Source organism: Gekko japonicus, unplaced genomic scaffold (assembly GCF_001447785.1).
Source record: "Gekko japonicus isolate JY-2015 unplaced genomic scaffold, Gekko_japonicus_V1.1 scaffold2942, whole genome shotgun sequence".
In the NCBI taxonomy this organism is placed as follows: domain Eukaryota; kingdom Metazoa; phylum Chordata; class Lepidosauria; order Squamata; family Gekkonidae; genus Gekko; species Gekko japonicus.
In genome coordinates, this window is record NW_015160315.1 from 131125 (window position 1) to 146418 (window position 15294).

General features: G+C 53.8%; 1 protein-coding gene across 1 annotated transcript in view; it reads right to left on the reverse strand.

Moving 5' to 3' along the window:
- LOC107115183 overlaps positions 1–15294 on the reverse strand; it is a 69038-nt gene that overhangs the window by 34083 nt on the left and 19661 nt on the right. The window contains exons 11-17 of the mRNA XM_015416820.1: positions 14814–15076; positions 11849–12020; positions 9106–9253; positions 8105–8216; positions 3072–3201; positions 1718–1922; positions 1491–1567 (exon numbers count right to left, since the gene is read on the reverse strand). Of these exons, the coding sequence (XP_015272306.1) occupies positions 1491–1567; positions 1718–1922; positions 3072–3201; positions 8105–8216; positions 9106–9253; positions 11849–12020; positions 14814–15076 (1107 nt within the window). The remainder of the gene's footprint in view (positions 1–1490; positions 1568–1717; positions 1923–3071; positions 3202–8104; positions 8217–9105; positions 9254–11848; positions 12021–14813; positions 15077–15294) is intronic.

The window sequence follows — 15294 nt, forward strand, 5'->3', positions numbered from 1 at the left end:
TTGCACCCCCCCCCCCAAAGCACCAAGAAGACAGAGCATCCCTGGCCCCAGCCCAGACCGGGAATTCCTATTTCTACCTTGCTGCTCGTAGCCACTGATGGACCTCTGCTCCATATAAGAACATAATGGCCCATCTAGTCCAACACTCTGCGGGGCCAGAACCCCAGAAGCCCTCCCACCGTTGCCCCCTCCCCCAAGCACCAAGAAGACAGAGCATCCCTGGCCCCAGCCCAGACCGGGAATTCCTATTTCTACCTTGCTGCTCGTAGCCACTGATGGACCTCTGCTCCAGATGTTGATCCAATCCCCTCTTGAAGCTGTTCTCACCCATCCCATGAGACGTGACATGTGCCAAAAATTCTCTTTTAGTTGGGGACGGGGTAGAATCAGAGGTCACGCGGGAGTCAGGCCGATTGGCCTAGGAGTGTGTGTGTGAGGGGGTGCATACGAATACCCTATATCCCATTACGCTTGCAGGAAAGTAGTCATTCCTAACAGTGACGATGTTACTGCCCCTATAGCTCTTACATTAAAATATAACCTTAGGATAAGCGTGTACTCCTTTGTTTGGCTGTGGAAGGTTCTATGCAGACTGAAGTCTGAGTCCAGTGGCATCTTTAAGACCAACAAAGTTGTATTCTGGGTATAAGTAGTGTGTGTGGATGCAAAAGCTTCTACCCAGAATTATCTTCGTTGGTCTTAAAGGTGCCACTCGACTCAGACTTTGTTCTGTCGCTTCAGACCAACACGGCTACCCCACCTGGACCTTCGAGAGTTTTTTGAATGGGCACGGAATCCCTGTGTTTCTTGAACTGGAGGTGGAATTGCACCCAAATTTAGCCACTGAAGATTTACAGGCTTCTATCTTATCTATCTATCTATCTGCGGTGGCTCAAGTGGTCAAGACGCTGAACTGCAGGCTGTGGAAGGTCGGTAGTTCAGCAGTTCGAGACCCGAGTGCGCCGCATGACGGAGTGAGCTCCCGTCTCTAGTTCCAGCTCCTGCCAACCTAGCAGTTCGTACCACTTCGGTGGGAAGGTAACAGCGTTCCGTGCGCCTTGGTGTTTAGTCACGCCGGCCACATGACCACGGAAACGTCTTCAGACAGCACTGGCTCTTCGGCTTGGAAACGGAGATGAGCACTGCAACCCTAGAGTTGGATTCGAATGGCTTTCGAGCAAGGGAACCTTTACCTTCACCTTTTAATCTTATATCTGATGAAGGGGGCCTGGACTCCCAAAACGCTTCTAGCCCTGAAAATCTTCTGAACCTCTGAGAGGCTACTGGACTCAAGTCAGGCTGAATGTCTTTGACTGAGCCTCCCAAATGTTTGCAACGAACTTCCAAAACAACAAACCAAACTCGAGGAAACAAACACGGAAGGCCTCTTTATTGCCACAAGGCCCTCGTCCCTTTTCCCCTTCAGCCCTGAGTGTCAAAGAACGTCTGCCGAGTCCAGTTCCTGGCCCCGTCACATCTCATTTCTTGGCCTCTGCGTACTGGTCGAGCAGCATAGCGACGTCGGTGCGTCCGACCCGGATCCAGCCGTCTTCCTTCATGTGATACACTGCGGGGCACAGGGAGACACCGCACCATCAGTGTAAAATGTGCAAAACTAGAGCAGGCTCTCACAGAACAGCCACACGCTTATAGGACTGAGACGGGTGACGCTGAGAGAGCCAGGGGCAGTTCAGGGGCAGGGCCCAAGAGAACTTACTGTTCACCACCCCTCCAGAGTAGGCGTCGCGGTGGGTGGCATAAGTGATGGCCCGCCTGCCCAGGTCGTAGGCCTCTTCCACGCTGAGGTCGGGGCGGTATCCGCTGTCCAGCACCCCGTAGGCATACGAGTTTCCACTTCCCGTGGAAAAGAGGGGGCCTGACAGGCGTACCCCGTTGTCGTCTATGTAGTAAAGGCCTGGTCCCTGCAGACGAAGGAAAGGGGATGCTGTAACCCTGGCCCCTAGTAGGCTGGGGCCCCCTTCTCATTCTGCTGGTCTTCCCCTCAAAAGCTAAGAAGTCCTTTCATTCTCCCTCAACCCCTCATTCCAGTAATATCCCTCCTTTATATAATTCCTCCCATGTTCTTTAAGAGAGACCCTGGACTCCTAGCCTTCCACAATCTCGAAGTCAATTTTTGGCTGCTGCATAAATTAGTCTCCTCAGGAGCCCTCCTTCCCGAGCCGAGACAAAAGTGTGTGAGCCGGAGGCTAAAACACTGTGAGCTGGCTCACACTAACTCAGCTTAGAGGGAACGCTGCCTCAGACCCTGTGGGATCTGGGGGTGCCCTTAGAAGGGGGGACCTCCTTGCTCCTCTGGAGGCCCCAAAATGGCCAACCTCACCACCCTCGGAGGGGGGGGGGCAAGATGAAGAGAAGAGATTGGATTTATACTGCGCCCTTCACTACCCGAAGGAGTCTGAGAGTGGCTTACAAACTCCTTTCCCTTCCCCTTCCCACAACAGACACCCTGTGAGGTAGAAGAAGAAGAAGAAGAGATTGGATTTATACCCCGCCCTTCACTACCCAAGGGAGTCTCAGAGCAGCTTACAAACTCCTTTCCCTTCCCCTCCCCACAACAGACACCCTGTGAGGTAGAAGAAGAAGAGATTGGATTTATATCCCGCCCTTCACTACCCAAAGGAGTCTCAGAGCGGCATACAAACTCCTTTCCCTTCCCCTCCCCACAACAGACACCCTGTGAGGTAGGCGGGGCTGGGAGAACTCCTGACAGAAACTGCTCTTTTTTCAAGGACAGCTCTTGTCAGAAGTATGGCTTGCCCAAGGTCATCCAGCAGCTGCAAGTGGAGGAGTGGGGAATCAATCCCGGCTCTCTCAGATTAGAGCCCACGCACTTAACCACTACACCAAACTGGCCCTCACAGCAAACTGGCGAAGAGCCCCAGGCTTCCCCCAACCTCCCCCCAACCAGCCGCTCCCTGCAGCAGATGAACACCCAACACCCTTTTTTGTGACCCACCTTTTGAGCATTGCTCTTCTCACGTGTTCCTCCTTCCCTGTCCAGCGGACCACCCTGTGTCCCCCCCCCCAATCTCCCCCAACGGGTCTGGTACCTTTTTGTCCCAGCCGCAAAGCATGCTGCCTACAGAAAGGCCCATCCCCCGGTACTCGTACAGCATATTGGCCAAGAGCTTGGAGGCCGCCGAGACGCTGATCCGTTCCTTGTTGCGCAGGTAATAGAGCCTGGGGGAGGGAAAGTGTGGCAGAGTCAGAGAGAGACAGAGACAAAGAGAGACAGAGACAGAGAGAGAAAGAGCCAGAGACAGACAAAGAGAGACAGAGACAGAGAGAAAGAGACAGAGAGAGAAAGAGACAGAGAGAGACAGAGAGAGACAGAGAGAGACAGAGAGAGACAGAGAGAGAGAGAGAGAGAGACAGACAGACAGACAGACAAAGAGAGACAGAGACAGAAAGAGACAGAGAGAGACAAAGAGCGACAGAGAGAGACAGAGACAGAGAGTGACAGACAGAGAGCGAAAGAGACAGAGACAAAGAGAGACAGAGAGAGAAAGAGACAAAGAGAGACAGAGACAAAGATACAGAGAGAGAGAGAGAGAGAGAGTGGGGCATCAAAGGAGGTCCGGTTCCAGATTGGGGGGGGCTGGACAGAGTGCCCAGGGCCCCTATCTCCCCCCCACACCAGGGTCCCCCTCCTGCCCTCCTTTGCACCACAACACTGGCATCCCCCCACTTCCCTGGGCACCCCTCTCGTCCCTGCACACTGTTCCCCAGCCGCTGGGCACTGCCCACATGGCCTTCCTCCATGACTCTGGGCAGTTGGGAGCGTGGGTACGGACAGGTGGCAGAGGGGGTTCACGGGTGCAGGGTCTCCTGGGCCCCGGCAGCTGCCTCCCCCCCTCCCCGCAGAGGAGGCAGAAGAGGAAGAGAAAGAAGAAGAGACTGGATTTATACCCGGCCCTTCACTTGGAGTCTCAGAGCGGCTGACAAACTCCTTTCCTTTCCCCTCCCCACAACAGACACCCTGGGAGGCAGGCGGGGCTGAGAGAGCTCTGACGGAACTGTCCTTGAGAGAACAGCTCTGACAGAGCTATGGCTTGCCCAAGGACTCAGGGGTCATTTCCTGCTCTTTTTCAAGAACAGCTCTGACAGAGCTATGGCTTGCCCAAGGTCATCCAGCCAAGTGCATGTGGAGGAGTGGGGAATCAAACCCGGTTCTCCCAGATTACAGTCCGCGCACTTAACCACTACACAAAACTGAAAGAAGTGTCAATGTGGCGCCTAGAATTTTCAGCTATCGTTTTATTGTAGCATCTCTCAGCAATTCTCAGTGGACATCCAAAAGAGTAGCTCATTTAACCCGGGCGTGTCAAACTCATTTGTTATGAGGGCCGGATCTGACATAAATGAGACCTTGTTGGGCCGGGCCACGTGTGTCATAAAATGTAATGCCAGGTAGCGGAGAATATAAACTTTATAACAGGCACAAACACAAAGGTTTTTTTTTTTTTAAAAAAAACCCTTAAAATAAAAACACGCTCAAGACATGAGCGCTCTTGCAACATCTTGCTTATTTAACAGAGTCTGATAACTGACACCCCTTGCTCTGAATTACTGCATCAAAATGTCTGTGCTCGTGCAATCCTGAGTATGCTGTTCAGGTGTGTATCTGTAAGCTGCAAACCTACTTTTGATTCATTGCCATTCACCACAGAAATCTCACACTCAGAGCTCTGAGACTAGGACCCAGGTTGAAACATGAAATGGCTGAGCGAGTGAGAGTCTGGTTCCCACATTTCGGAGCTGCCTCCTAGAGCACAACCGTGCGGCCACAGCCAGAGATATCGTAAGAAGAGCCTGCTGGACCAGACCACTGAGGAGCCATCTGATCCAGCTCCTCTGGACAGCCAACAACAGGACATCGGAACCTGGGTAACTTTCCCCTGATGTTGCCTCCTGGTTGACTGCCTCTGAATGTGGAGGTTCCCTATAAGAACATAAGAAGAGCCCTGCTGGATCAGACCAGTGGGGGTCCATCCAGTCCAGCCTCCTGCCTCACACAGTGGCCAACCAGTTCCTCTGGAGGGCCAACAGCAGGGCATGGAGGCCGAGGCCTTCATAAGAACATAAGAAGAGCCCTGCTGGATCAGACCAGTGAGGGTCCAACTAGTCCAGCCTCCTGTCTCCCACAGTGGCCAACCAGTTCCTCCGGAGGGCCAACAACAGGGCATGGAGGCCGAGGCCTTCATAAGAACATAAGAAGAGCCCTGCTGGATCAGACCAGTGAGGGTCCAACTAGTCCAGCCTCCTGTCTCCCACAGTGGCCAACCAGTTCCTCCGGAGGGCCAACAACAGGGCATGGAGGCCGAGGCCTTCATAAGAACATCAGAAGAGCCCTGCTGGATCAGACCAGTGAGGGTCCAACTAGTCCAGCCTCCTGTCTCCCACAGTGGCCAACCAGTTCCTCCAGAGGGCCAACAACAAGGCATGGAGGCCGAGGCCTTCATAAGAACATCAGAAGAGCCCTGCTGGACCAGACCAGTGAGGGTCCATCCAGTCCAGCCTCCTGTCTCCCACAGTAGCCTCAACCAGTTCCTCTGGAGGGGCAACAACAGGGCATGGAGGCCGAGGCCTTCATAAGAACATCAGAAGAGCCCTGCTGGGTAAGACCAGTAACTATGGAAGGAAGTGTGACGCAAAGCTTTAGTAGAAGCTCTTCTAGAGATGTTTCTGTATATAACTGCCCACTAATGAGATAGTGTTTGCTGCAAGTCGCAAGAGTGCATATAACTGATCTTTTTGAAGATATATTGTTTTAACTACTGAAGAAGCCCTTCGAAACAGAGTTTACAGTATCCGGGTCCTTCGTTTTCCTTCGTACATCTTCGCCTCAAGAGAGAACTCTTCTACTTTTTTTGATATCATTCGACCCCATTTCTAGACTGTGTTTATATTCTGTACATTGATTGTTATTACTTTGGTGATCTGTGAACCAGTATCAGTGTCTTTTTTCAGACAGATATTATTTTCTCTTTTTGCATTTTTACCCTGTGTGTTCCTCTTTCTGTTGTACAGAGGTTCCCTATACAAACACAAGAAAGGCCAGTCTAGATCAGACCAGTGGTCCGTCTAGTCCAGCACAACTGGCCTTCCACGCTTTCGAATAAATGACAAACCTATTCGGAGGAACAAACGGGAGCGCAGGAGAGTTCCAAAGTCCTTCCAGCCAGGCCAGAGGGGGGACCTCACCAGGCCCGTAGCCTGCGTGGGGCCCATGGGGCCTGGCTCCCCGCTAGTTTTGCGGGCCCCTCCCCTGCTCCCCCTCCCCCTCCCAAATCAGCGCTGCCGCTGCCTCCTTCTCTGGCCCTGTCAGGTGTCAGCAAGCTGCCATTCTGTTTTCTGTGACCTCTGTGTACATATCCTTTCCCAGTTACACCCGGCTTGGCTTCTATCATCCTGCTCCTGCTTTGGAATGCAAAAGATAACCGCTGGAGGTTGTGTGGGGGAGAAGATGCTGTAATGCTTGCCTATTGATTTTCCCAGGACTACTGCACCTGTGTTTTGTCTGATGTTCTGCCTGGTTCCCATGTACTGGGCGCGCAACCGTTTCCTTAGCCCGCCAGCGGGAAAGATATTCATTGGATCTGTATCTGTTTGAAGTTCCTTTATTATGCTTGACCTAACTGTGTATCCCCAGTTCTAACAAAGAACGTGTTTGAGTATGTCTTCAACGCTTTGAAATAAATTTTGCTTTTCTTTAAAACGTGGATTTATTCTCGATGCTTGGGGATCCAACATATTGTTAGAACTCCCTTTCTCCTATCGTTCCGAATCTGGCAAGATCATGAGCGGAACTGAGGGAAACCTACATAACACGGAGGGGGACTCAGGATCGGGCCCACAAACCTCCGCGTCTTTGGTGTTCACGACTGCAGCCTCGATGGAGGGTGCCGTGGGGGGAACGATTCCCCGCCTGCCTGCACATCTGTCTTGGCCGCCTCCGACCCCTTCGCAATGGGGTCCGCGGAAGACTCACCAGCAGGATGATTGGACTATGTACAACACCCAAGGCACCCGTGAGGTGTACTCCCGTCGGGGGAGCGGATTACGTGAGAGTCTGTTTGACAAGGGATTGTTCCCGGAACCTGGGTCTACCTCGGAGAAGGGGAGCCCCAAGCAGGACCTCGAGGAGTGGATGTTCGAGCCGTCGGGACCGCGTGGTCACGCAGAAGATGAGGAGGGCACCGGAGCCTTCCAAACGGAAGAGGACTATGACCCACCCCCGGACTACCGCCCTCGGGACCCCATCCCGGAGGAAACTACCGGGGAACGTCTAGCAGAACTGGAAGACTCGGTGAGAGACTTAATGCGGGCATTCCAGGATGTGATGGAAGGCCTGCCGGGAATGTTGGACGTTAGAATGGCCAATTTCCTGGACGCACACGCCGCGCAGTTACAAGTTGCTCCTGCACCGGGATTTCCCGCCCCGCCGATGCCTGCTCAGCCGCTACAAGCACCGGGAGTTCCCCCGCAGCAGGTCCCTGTCCAGCAGCCGGTGAGACCGCCTCCGCAAGTGCCTGGTTGAGGAAACAGGGTCTTTATTGGCAAAACTATTGTACATGTTCCATGTACTGTGTCCAGGACCTAGAAGTGATGGAATGTGACCTCTCTGAGTGTATTAGGAGGCAGGGTGCACTTGGAAAACTTGTGAGCACAGTGCCACACAGGTGCTAACATGCTCTTCACAAAAGACAGTTCAGATGGTATACTCTTCTGGGGCCTCTTGGAGAGCGGAGCAGCACGGCCGGCGCACGTGTGGTGAGGAGGGCCGCCCGCGTTGTGTCTCAGAGGTGCGCGGGCGGTGGAGGCACTGCCTGTTGCTGCCGGGGTCGCCTCGCCTCTCCTCCCCTCTTGGGCTGCGGCTGCGGAGAGTTCCATCGTCCGGCCAGTCAGCCCCCACTTTCGGGCAGGCGGGGAGGCGGGCCCGCCGCCGGGGGTGGGTGGGAAGCGATAGGCGCGCACACACACACACTCCGGCCTCCCTCTTTCCCCAGGGCCTCCCCACTAGGAGGGCTTTAGCTACGGCCCTGGACCTCACTCAAAGACACACCCACCGCTGAAGACCCACCTGCAGTGCTTGGCCAGGAGCCGCTCCCAGTACTGGCAATCGGCCGCGCTTCCGGACATGGTGCCCAGGAGGTAGGGGTTGATCTCGATCACTTTGTTGAAGAGCAGAGTGTCTGCAGGGGTGGAGAGTGGAGAGAGGGGAAGGGCGATTCCAAATTCAGCACGCATCAACCCATCTCTGAGCCTTTCCCAGTAAGACCCAGAGGAGTCAGCCGTGTTTCCTTCTCTGTTGCCGCAAAATAGTTAAAAAGCCCAGTAGCGCCTTTTAGACCGACAAACTTGATGGTAGCATAAGCTTTCGAGAAACACAGCTCTCTTCGGCGGATGCACCTGACGAAGAGAGCGGTGTTTCTCAAAAGCTTACGCTACCATCAATGTTCCCTCTAAGCTGTGGAAACTTGTGAGCAAAAATTCTACTTTGTGAGCTAGTGGCATCAAAGTTGTGAGCAAGTGATTTGGCTGTTGCATAAATTAGTTTTCTCTAGAGCCCTCCTTCCCGGGCTAAGACAAAAATGTGTGAGCCGGAGGCTAAAAAACTGTGAGGCGCCACTGGGCTTTGTACTGTTTTCCTAGTAAGGGGGTACTGATTTTAGGGTTAGGGGAAATGGCTCTCAAGGTGGCTTATGTGAAAATCCAGACTAACTCCCCAAAGAGGATAAATTATGGTAAATATATTCAAAAATGACTGCAATACTAATAAAAGCAAGACTGTGACAGGAATGAGGGGGAGCTTCAAGCATGACCTTTTTGCCCCTGTGGGCACCTCTGGAATTCCGATACAGGGCTAAGGGTGTGACCACGAAATGGCCATCACTAAAATAGTCTTATTTTAATAACAAACCCTTTTTTTAAAAAAAACCCTGCATCACTTTTGTTGAACAATTCACTTATTGAAATTTGCTTCAGGACCCCTCTGGGATTAGGGGTCCTCGCTGGCCTCCAAATGCCCCTCCCCCCTCCCCCCCGAAGACCTGTGAGGGGTCAGAGGGTGGGACGACTCACCGATATAGCTGCCGGCCGAAGCCCGGGAGTCGGTGGCCACGATGACTCCGTGCTGGAAAGTGAAGGCCAGGGTGGTGGTGCCGTGGGCCAGCTCGAGCCGGTGCCCGTCTCCGCTGCCCTCGCCGAGGGACTGCAGGAACTCAGAGGGCTGGGGGGGGGGGGACAGACAGGAGAAGCCAACAGGAAAGGAATTTAATTTTTGCATTTGAGATCATTGGAGGAGGTTTTCCTTTGGTGTGAGAAGTCTTCAGGGCCCAGTTTTGTGTCGTGGTTTAAGTGCGCGGACTCTAATCTGGGAGAACCGGGTTTGATTCCCCACTCCTCCACTTGCACCTGCTGGATGACCTTGGGCAAGCCATAGTTCTGGTACAGCTGTCCTTGAAAAAGAGCCATTTCTGCCAAGAGCTCTTTCAGCCCCGCCTACCTCACAGGGTGTCTGTTGTGGGGAGGGGAAAGGAAAGAAGTTTGTAAGCCGCTCTGAGACTTCTTTGGGTAGTGAAGGGTGGGGTATAAATCCAATCTCTTCTTCTCTTTCGACAGAAAGGAAAAGCCTATGTTTGAAAAGGACAACAGAAACAAAAATAAAGAAAGCCAAGTCCTGCCCTTCTATTAAAGTGATTGGCAAGGCTGCTCCCAGTCTCAAAAATAAAGTTTCCCTGTTCTCCCATAGGGGGACGAGCAGATGGGTTAGTCAGATGCAGGCTGGGAAACTCCTGGAAATTTGAGGGGGTGGGGTGGAGCCAGTGTTCCCTCTAAGCTGAGTTAGTGTGAGCTAGCTCATAGTTTTTTAGCCTCCGGCTCTCACTTTTTTCCTTCGGTCAGAAAGGATGTGTTGGGCGTTACAAGTTAAAACACTTCAGTATTTTCAGGGTTAATGATGTTTGTTATGATCAACAGGAAGTCACATGTTTGTTTGTAACCAATCTGTTTAGACAATAGAGCTTGGGAACTTTGGGGCTAAATTAACAGTCTGATTGGAAACCAATGTGTCAAGTTTTTAGCATATTGGTTCCTTCTTCCTGTCTTCGTTCTGACTGAAGGAGACACCCTTCCTTGCTTTTTGCCTGTAGCTGTAAGGATGTAGCCATATTAGCTCTGTGTTATTTTCATATCCTGTTTACCTTTTCCCCATGTTAGGTTGATAAAGGTAAAGATAAAGCTTCCCTTGCTCGAAAGCCAGTCAAATCCGACTCTAGGGTTGCGGTGCTCATCTCCGTTTCCAAGCCAAAGAGCCAGCGCTGTCCAAAGACGTTTCCGTGGTCATGTGGCCGGCATGACTAAACACCAAGGTGCACGCTGTTACCTTCCCACCAAAGTGGTACCTATTTATCTACTTGCAATTTCTTGCTTTCGAACTGCAAGGTTGGCAGGAGTTAGGTTGATAGTAAACTCTTATATTTTAAACACACCATGGACTCAGTCTCTCAATCTTTACTCTGCTGACTTACTTAATCAGAATCCCAACAGGATGGCTCCAGAGCAATGCTCCCTCTGAGCTGCGGAGTCTTGTGAGCAAACATACTACTCTGTGAGCTCCTGGCGTTAAAGTTGTGAGCGATTTGGCTGCTGCGTAAATCAGTTTGCTCTGGAGCTCTCCTTCCTGAGCTGAGGCAAAAATGCATGAGCCAGAGGCTAAAAAACTGTGAGCTAGCTCACACTCACTCAGCTTAGAGGGAACACTGTATCCAGAGTAAAGTAATCTATGCAGCAGCCAAATCGCCTGCTCACAACCTTTACTGCCAGGGGCTCACAAAGTAGAATTTTTGCTCACAAGACGCCACAGCTTAGAGGGAGCATTGCTACAGTGACTGCCACCCGCACCCCTCTGCTGTCTGCCAATCTGGTACCAGGCTGGAGGGAGCAGGGGGCGGGGCTCCCCATGGGCCCTCCAACTTCTTGGGACACGAGGTTCCGGGTTCAAGTCCACACACAGCAGCTCTGCACTTTGATCCCGAAGCTCTGCCCCCTTGCTCCTGGAAGTGCTGAAAAGGAAGAGCTCTCTGCATATGCTCTGAGGCAGCACCTTTCTTCACTTCCCAATCCCAAGGCCTGCCCCTGAAAAGAAGTCTTGGGGGCTCTACAAAGAAAACTATTGGCCAAAGAGCCAAAGGTGGGATCTGGGGATCTCCCGGAAGTGCAATGGATCTCTGGACGGCAGGGACCAGTTGGCACTTCTGGGAGAGCCAGTGGTCGCCAACAGTGTTCCCTCTAAGCTGAGTTAGTGTCACCTAGCTCACAGTTTTTTAGCCTCTGACTCACACATTTTTGTCTTAGCTCAGGAAGGGATGGCTCCAGAGCAAACTAATTTTTGCAGTAGCCAAATTGCTTGCTCACAACTTTAATGCCAGGAGCTCACAAAGTAGGATTTTGGCTCACAAGACTCCACAGCTTAGAGGGAACATGGGTCGCCAACCCCCAGGCAGGACCTGGAGATCTCCCGGAAATGCAACGGACCGCTGGATTGCAGAGATCAGTTCCTCCATGGGAAACGGCGAGCAGAGCGTGGCATCATATACCACGCTGTAGCCCCCCCCCAAAACTATCCAGGAATTCCCGCCCGGGAGGTGGCAACGACTTCCCCGGAAGCATCGGTTATAAGCTCTGGGAAAGACCCTCCCCGCGCCGAGGGCCACGATCCTGAGCCAGCTCCTCGGATCGGGCCCCTCGGCATGGGTGTCGGGGGTGGGGGAGAAGGAGGGGGTTTCTGGGCTGCGCCCCGCTCCCCCGCGGGGGCCACACTCACCTGCCTGCCCCGGGGCACGGCGATGCGCGCCTCCCGCGCCCCGAAGGAGTAATGCGCCAGGCCGCCCGGCTGCACCGCGGTGGCGGCCCAAGAAGACCCTCCGGGCGCTCCCCTGCCCCAGTCCGCCCCGGCCAGCCCGCACACGTCCTGCAGCGCCATCCCGCCGCTCCGGCTCTGCCACCAGCAGCAGCAGCGCGCAGCGAAAGCGAAAGCGGCGGCTCTGCGCCCCTCCCTTCCCTTTCCCGCCTCGCCGCAGCCGGAGGGAGGCCGGGAGTTGAATGGCCATTGCAGAAGCCGCCGGGGGAGTCCCAAATGGAGCCCGGGAAGCTTTTCTCTGCCCGAGCAGGCTGCCCCCCCCCCGCCTCCCTTTGGCATCTGTCTGAGGCACCTCCGTTCGTGTCTCCTCGGCATCTTGACTCTGAAGTCAGCCCTGCTGAGTTCGGGGGGAGGGAGGTCTTTTGTGAATTTCCTGCATTGTGCATGGGGTCGGAGTAGATGACCCCGGAGGACCCCTTCCAACGCTGGCACACCAGGCAGGCTTAAGAACATAAGAGACGCCTATGTTGGATCAGGCCAGTGGCCCATCCTGTCCAACACTCTGGGTCACACAGCGGCCAAAAATACCAGGTGCCATCAGGAGGTCCACCAGTGGGGCCAGGACATAAGAAGCCCTCCCACTGTTGACCCCCCCCCCAAGCACCAAGAAGACAGAGCATCACTTGCCCCAGAGCCCCTATCTATACCTTGTGGCTAATAGCCACTGATGGACCTCTGCTCCATATGCCTATCTAATTCCCTCTTGAAGCCGTCCATGCTTGTGTTGTTGTTCAGTCGCACAGTCGAGTCTGACTTCGCGACCCCATGGACCAGATCTCGCCAGGCCCTCCTGTCTTCCGCGGTCCTCTGAAGTTTGCTCAATTTCATGTTCGTTGCATCTGTGACACTGTCCAACCATCTCATCCTTTGCCGTCCCTGTCCTCTTTGACCTTCAATCTTTCCCAGCATCAGGGTCTTCTCCAGTGAGTGCTCCCTTCTCATTGGGTGGCCAAAGTATTTGAGCTTTAGATTCATTATCTGGCCTTCCAGGGAACAGCCAGGGTTGATTTCTTTGAGGATTGCCATGCTTAAATAAGGTTTGTGTCGCCCTGCCGTGGCTCCTCGCCAACACCAGGGGGCGCTGGCCACACGCGGCGGCGCTGGCAGGGGGGGGAATCCCCGGCCGTCCCAACCCGCCGCCTCGGCTTCTCCCTAGCAACTGGTGATGCATTCCAGGCTGCTCCTGAGCCATTGGCTGCCGGGGAGCGCATCGTTTCCGAAAGCTGCGCGCACCGCGTGGAAAAGGAACACGAGCAAACGGCAAAGGGGCGGGGGCGTCCAGCCGTTCGTAGTCCCTCCCCTTCCTTCCTTTGGCTGGCCCAATCTTCTCCCCCACCCCTGCTGATTTTTCTTCTTTTCAGAGCCCCGCCCCCAACTTTCCCGAGCAACCTTCTTACTTCGAGGGTTGCCAACTCCCCCCCCTAGGATGCTCAGAATGCTTTCCAAAGGGAAGCCCCCCCCCACCTCTATCACTGCACTTCTGGGTGGAGGGAAGCCCCAGCAGAATTTGCTGTTAGGCACAGAACTCCATCTGACAAGAGAGGGAAGGTGACACAAAGACTCCTGCTAGGAAGGAGATGCACACATACTGGATGAAGGACACCCTTCTGGGAAGCAGGGTGTGCAAACGGGTGGGTTGTAAGCTAAATCCGAGCCAGGCAGGGTGATGCAGCAGCAAAAAAGGCTAATGCGATCTTGGGGGTGTATCATTAGAAGAATAACATCCAAATCACGAGGTGTCATAGCCCCACTGTACACTGCATTGGTCAGGCCACACCTGGAGTATTACTGTGTGCAGTTCTGGAGGCCTCACTTCAAAAAGGATGTGGATGGAATGGAGCGTGTGCAGAGGAGAGCGATGAGGATGGTGGGGGGGGTGAGGAAAGGCTGAGGGACTTGCAAATGTTCAGTCTGGAGAAGAGGAGGTTGAGGGGGGACATGATTGCTCTCCAGAAGTATTTGGAGGGCTGTCACTTAGAGAGGAGGGCCGGGAGCTGTTCCTGTTGGCAGCAAAGGAGAGGACAATAATGGGTGTAAATTAAGGGCGGGACGGTCCCAGCTGGATCTTAGGATTTTTTTCCCCCTTTACAGTAGTTGAGCAGTGGGATTGGCTGCCTAAGGAGGGGGTGAGCTCCCCCTCACTGGCAGTCTTCAAGCAGCGGCTGGACGAACACTAAATGGATGCTTTAGGCTGATCTTGCATGAGGGGTTGGACTAGATGCCCTCTATATCCCCTTTCCAACACTACGATTCTGTCAATGGGGGGGGAGTCATTATTCAGACAGATGGGCAGAAACCCTGCAAAAGGACCATCAGCAGCGGGGGAGGGCGAGGGGAAGCAAAGCACAAAAGAGACAGCGAATGGAAAATATCAGGCCGTTTTTTATTTACACGGGCACCTAAGAAAATAGCCCCTCCCCCCCGCAAGTTCATCACCACCCCAAAGAGAGCTCTTCCTTGGGAGGAGATGGTGTGTTTCTTCCAGCACGCAAAATCTGGAGACGCTCCTCTCCAGAATGGATTTTTAAGTGTCGGGACTGTGTCTCCCCGACCCAGACCTCCGGGGTCACCTTTATACCAAAACTGCTCTTTTAGGAGTGTTTCTTTGGAAGAACACAGAAGAGTACATCAAAAGAAGCTGCAGATCCAATATGGACGGACTGGATGCCTTATGCAAACGTCCGAACCGGAGGAACCCCTCCGGAACATAATAAATAACTCCGGTCTTGCATTCCGCCTCCCTGTTTCTGCGGACGGAGGGCAGAGAGGGGGACGGCGTCACAGTTCGGAAACAAAAGGGGCCTGGGGCCTTCCGCCTCCCCTCCCCTCCAAAAAAAACATGTCCGGCAGCAGAATCGGCCCCGTCTACAGGGAAGGGGAGAGCGCCTCGGCCACGGACGCCCACTCTCCGGACTCCGGGCGCTGCCCCTCCGCCCCGTTCTGCTGCGTCTGCAGCAGCTGCCAGTAGGCGCCCCTCTTCCTCAGGAGCTGCTGGTGGGTCCCCTCCTCCTGGATCTGCCCGTCTTCCATCACCAGGATGCGGTCGGCCTGTTCCACCGTGCGGAGGCGGTGGGAGATCAGGAGGACGGAGCGCCGGGGGCAAGCCGGGCCCTCATAGATTTCCTTCTCCACCTGAGCGAGAAAATGAGGTTTGTTTCACAATCGGTCCCCCAAGTGCACAGTGCCTGCCTTCTCCCAGGGGTCTGTTAGAATACTTATTTCTGTATGTCGGCTGAGATGATATCCTACTCGTGATCTATGCACCCATTACACACATCCTATAGATTAGAAGGGTGTCCTCAGTAAATGGAAAATGCAAAAGCTTTTGATGCATAATGCCTAATGACTTC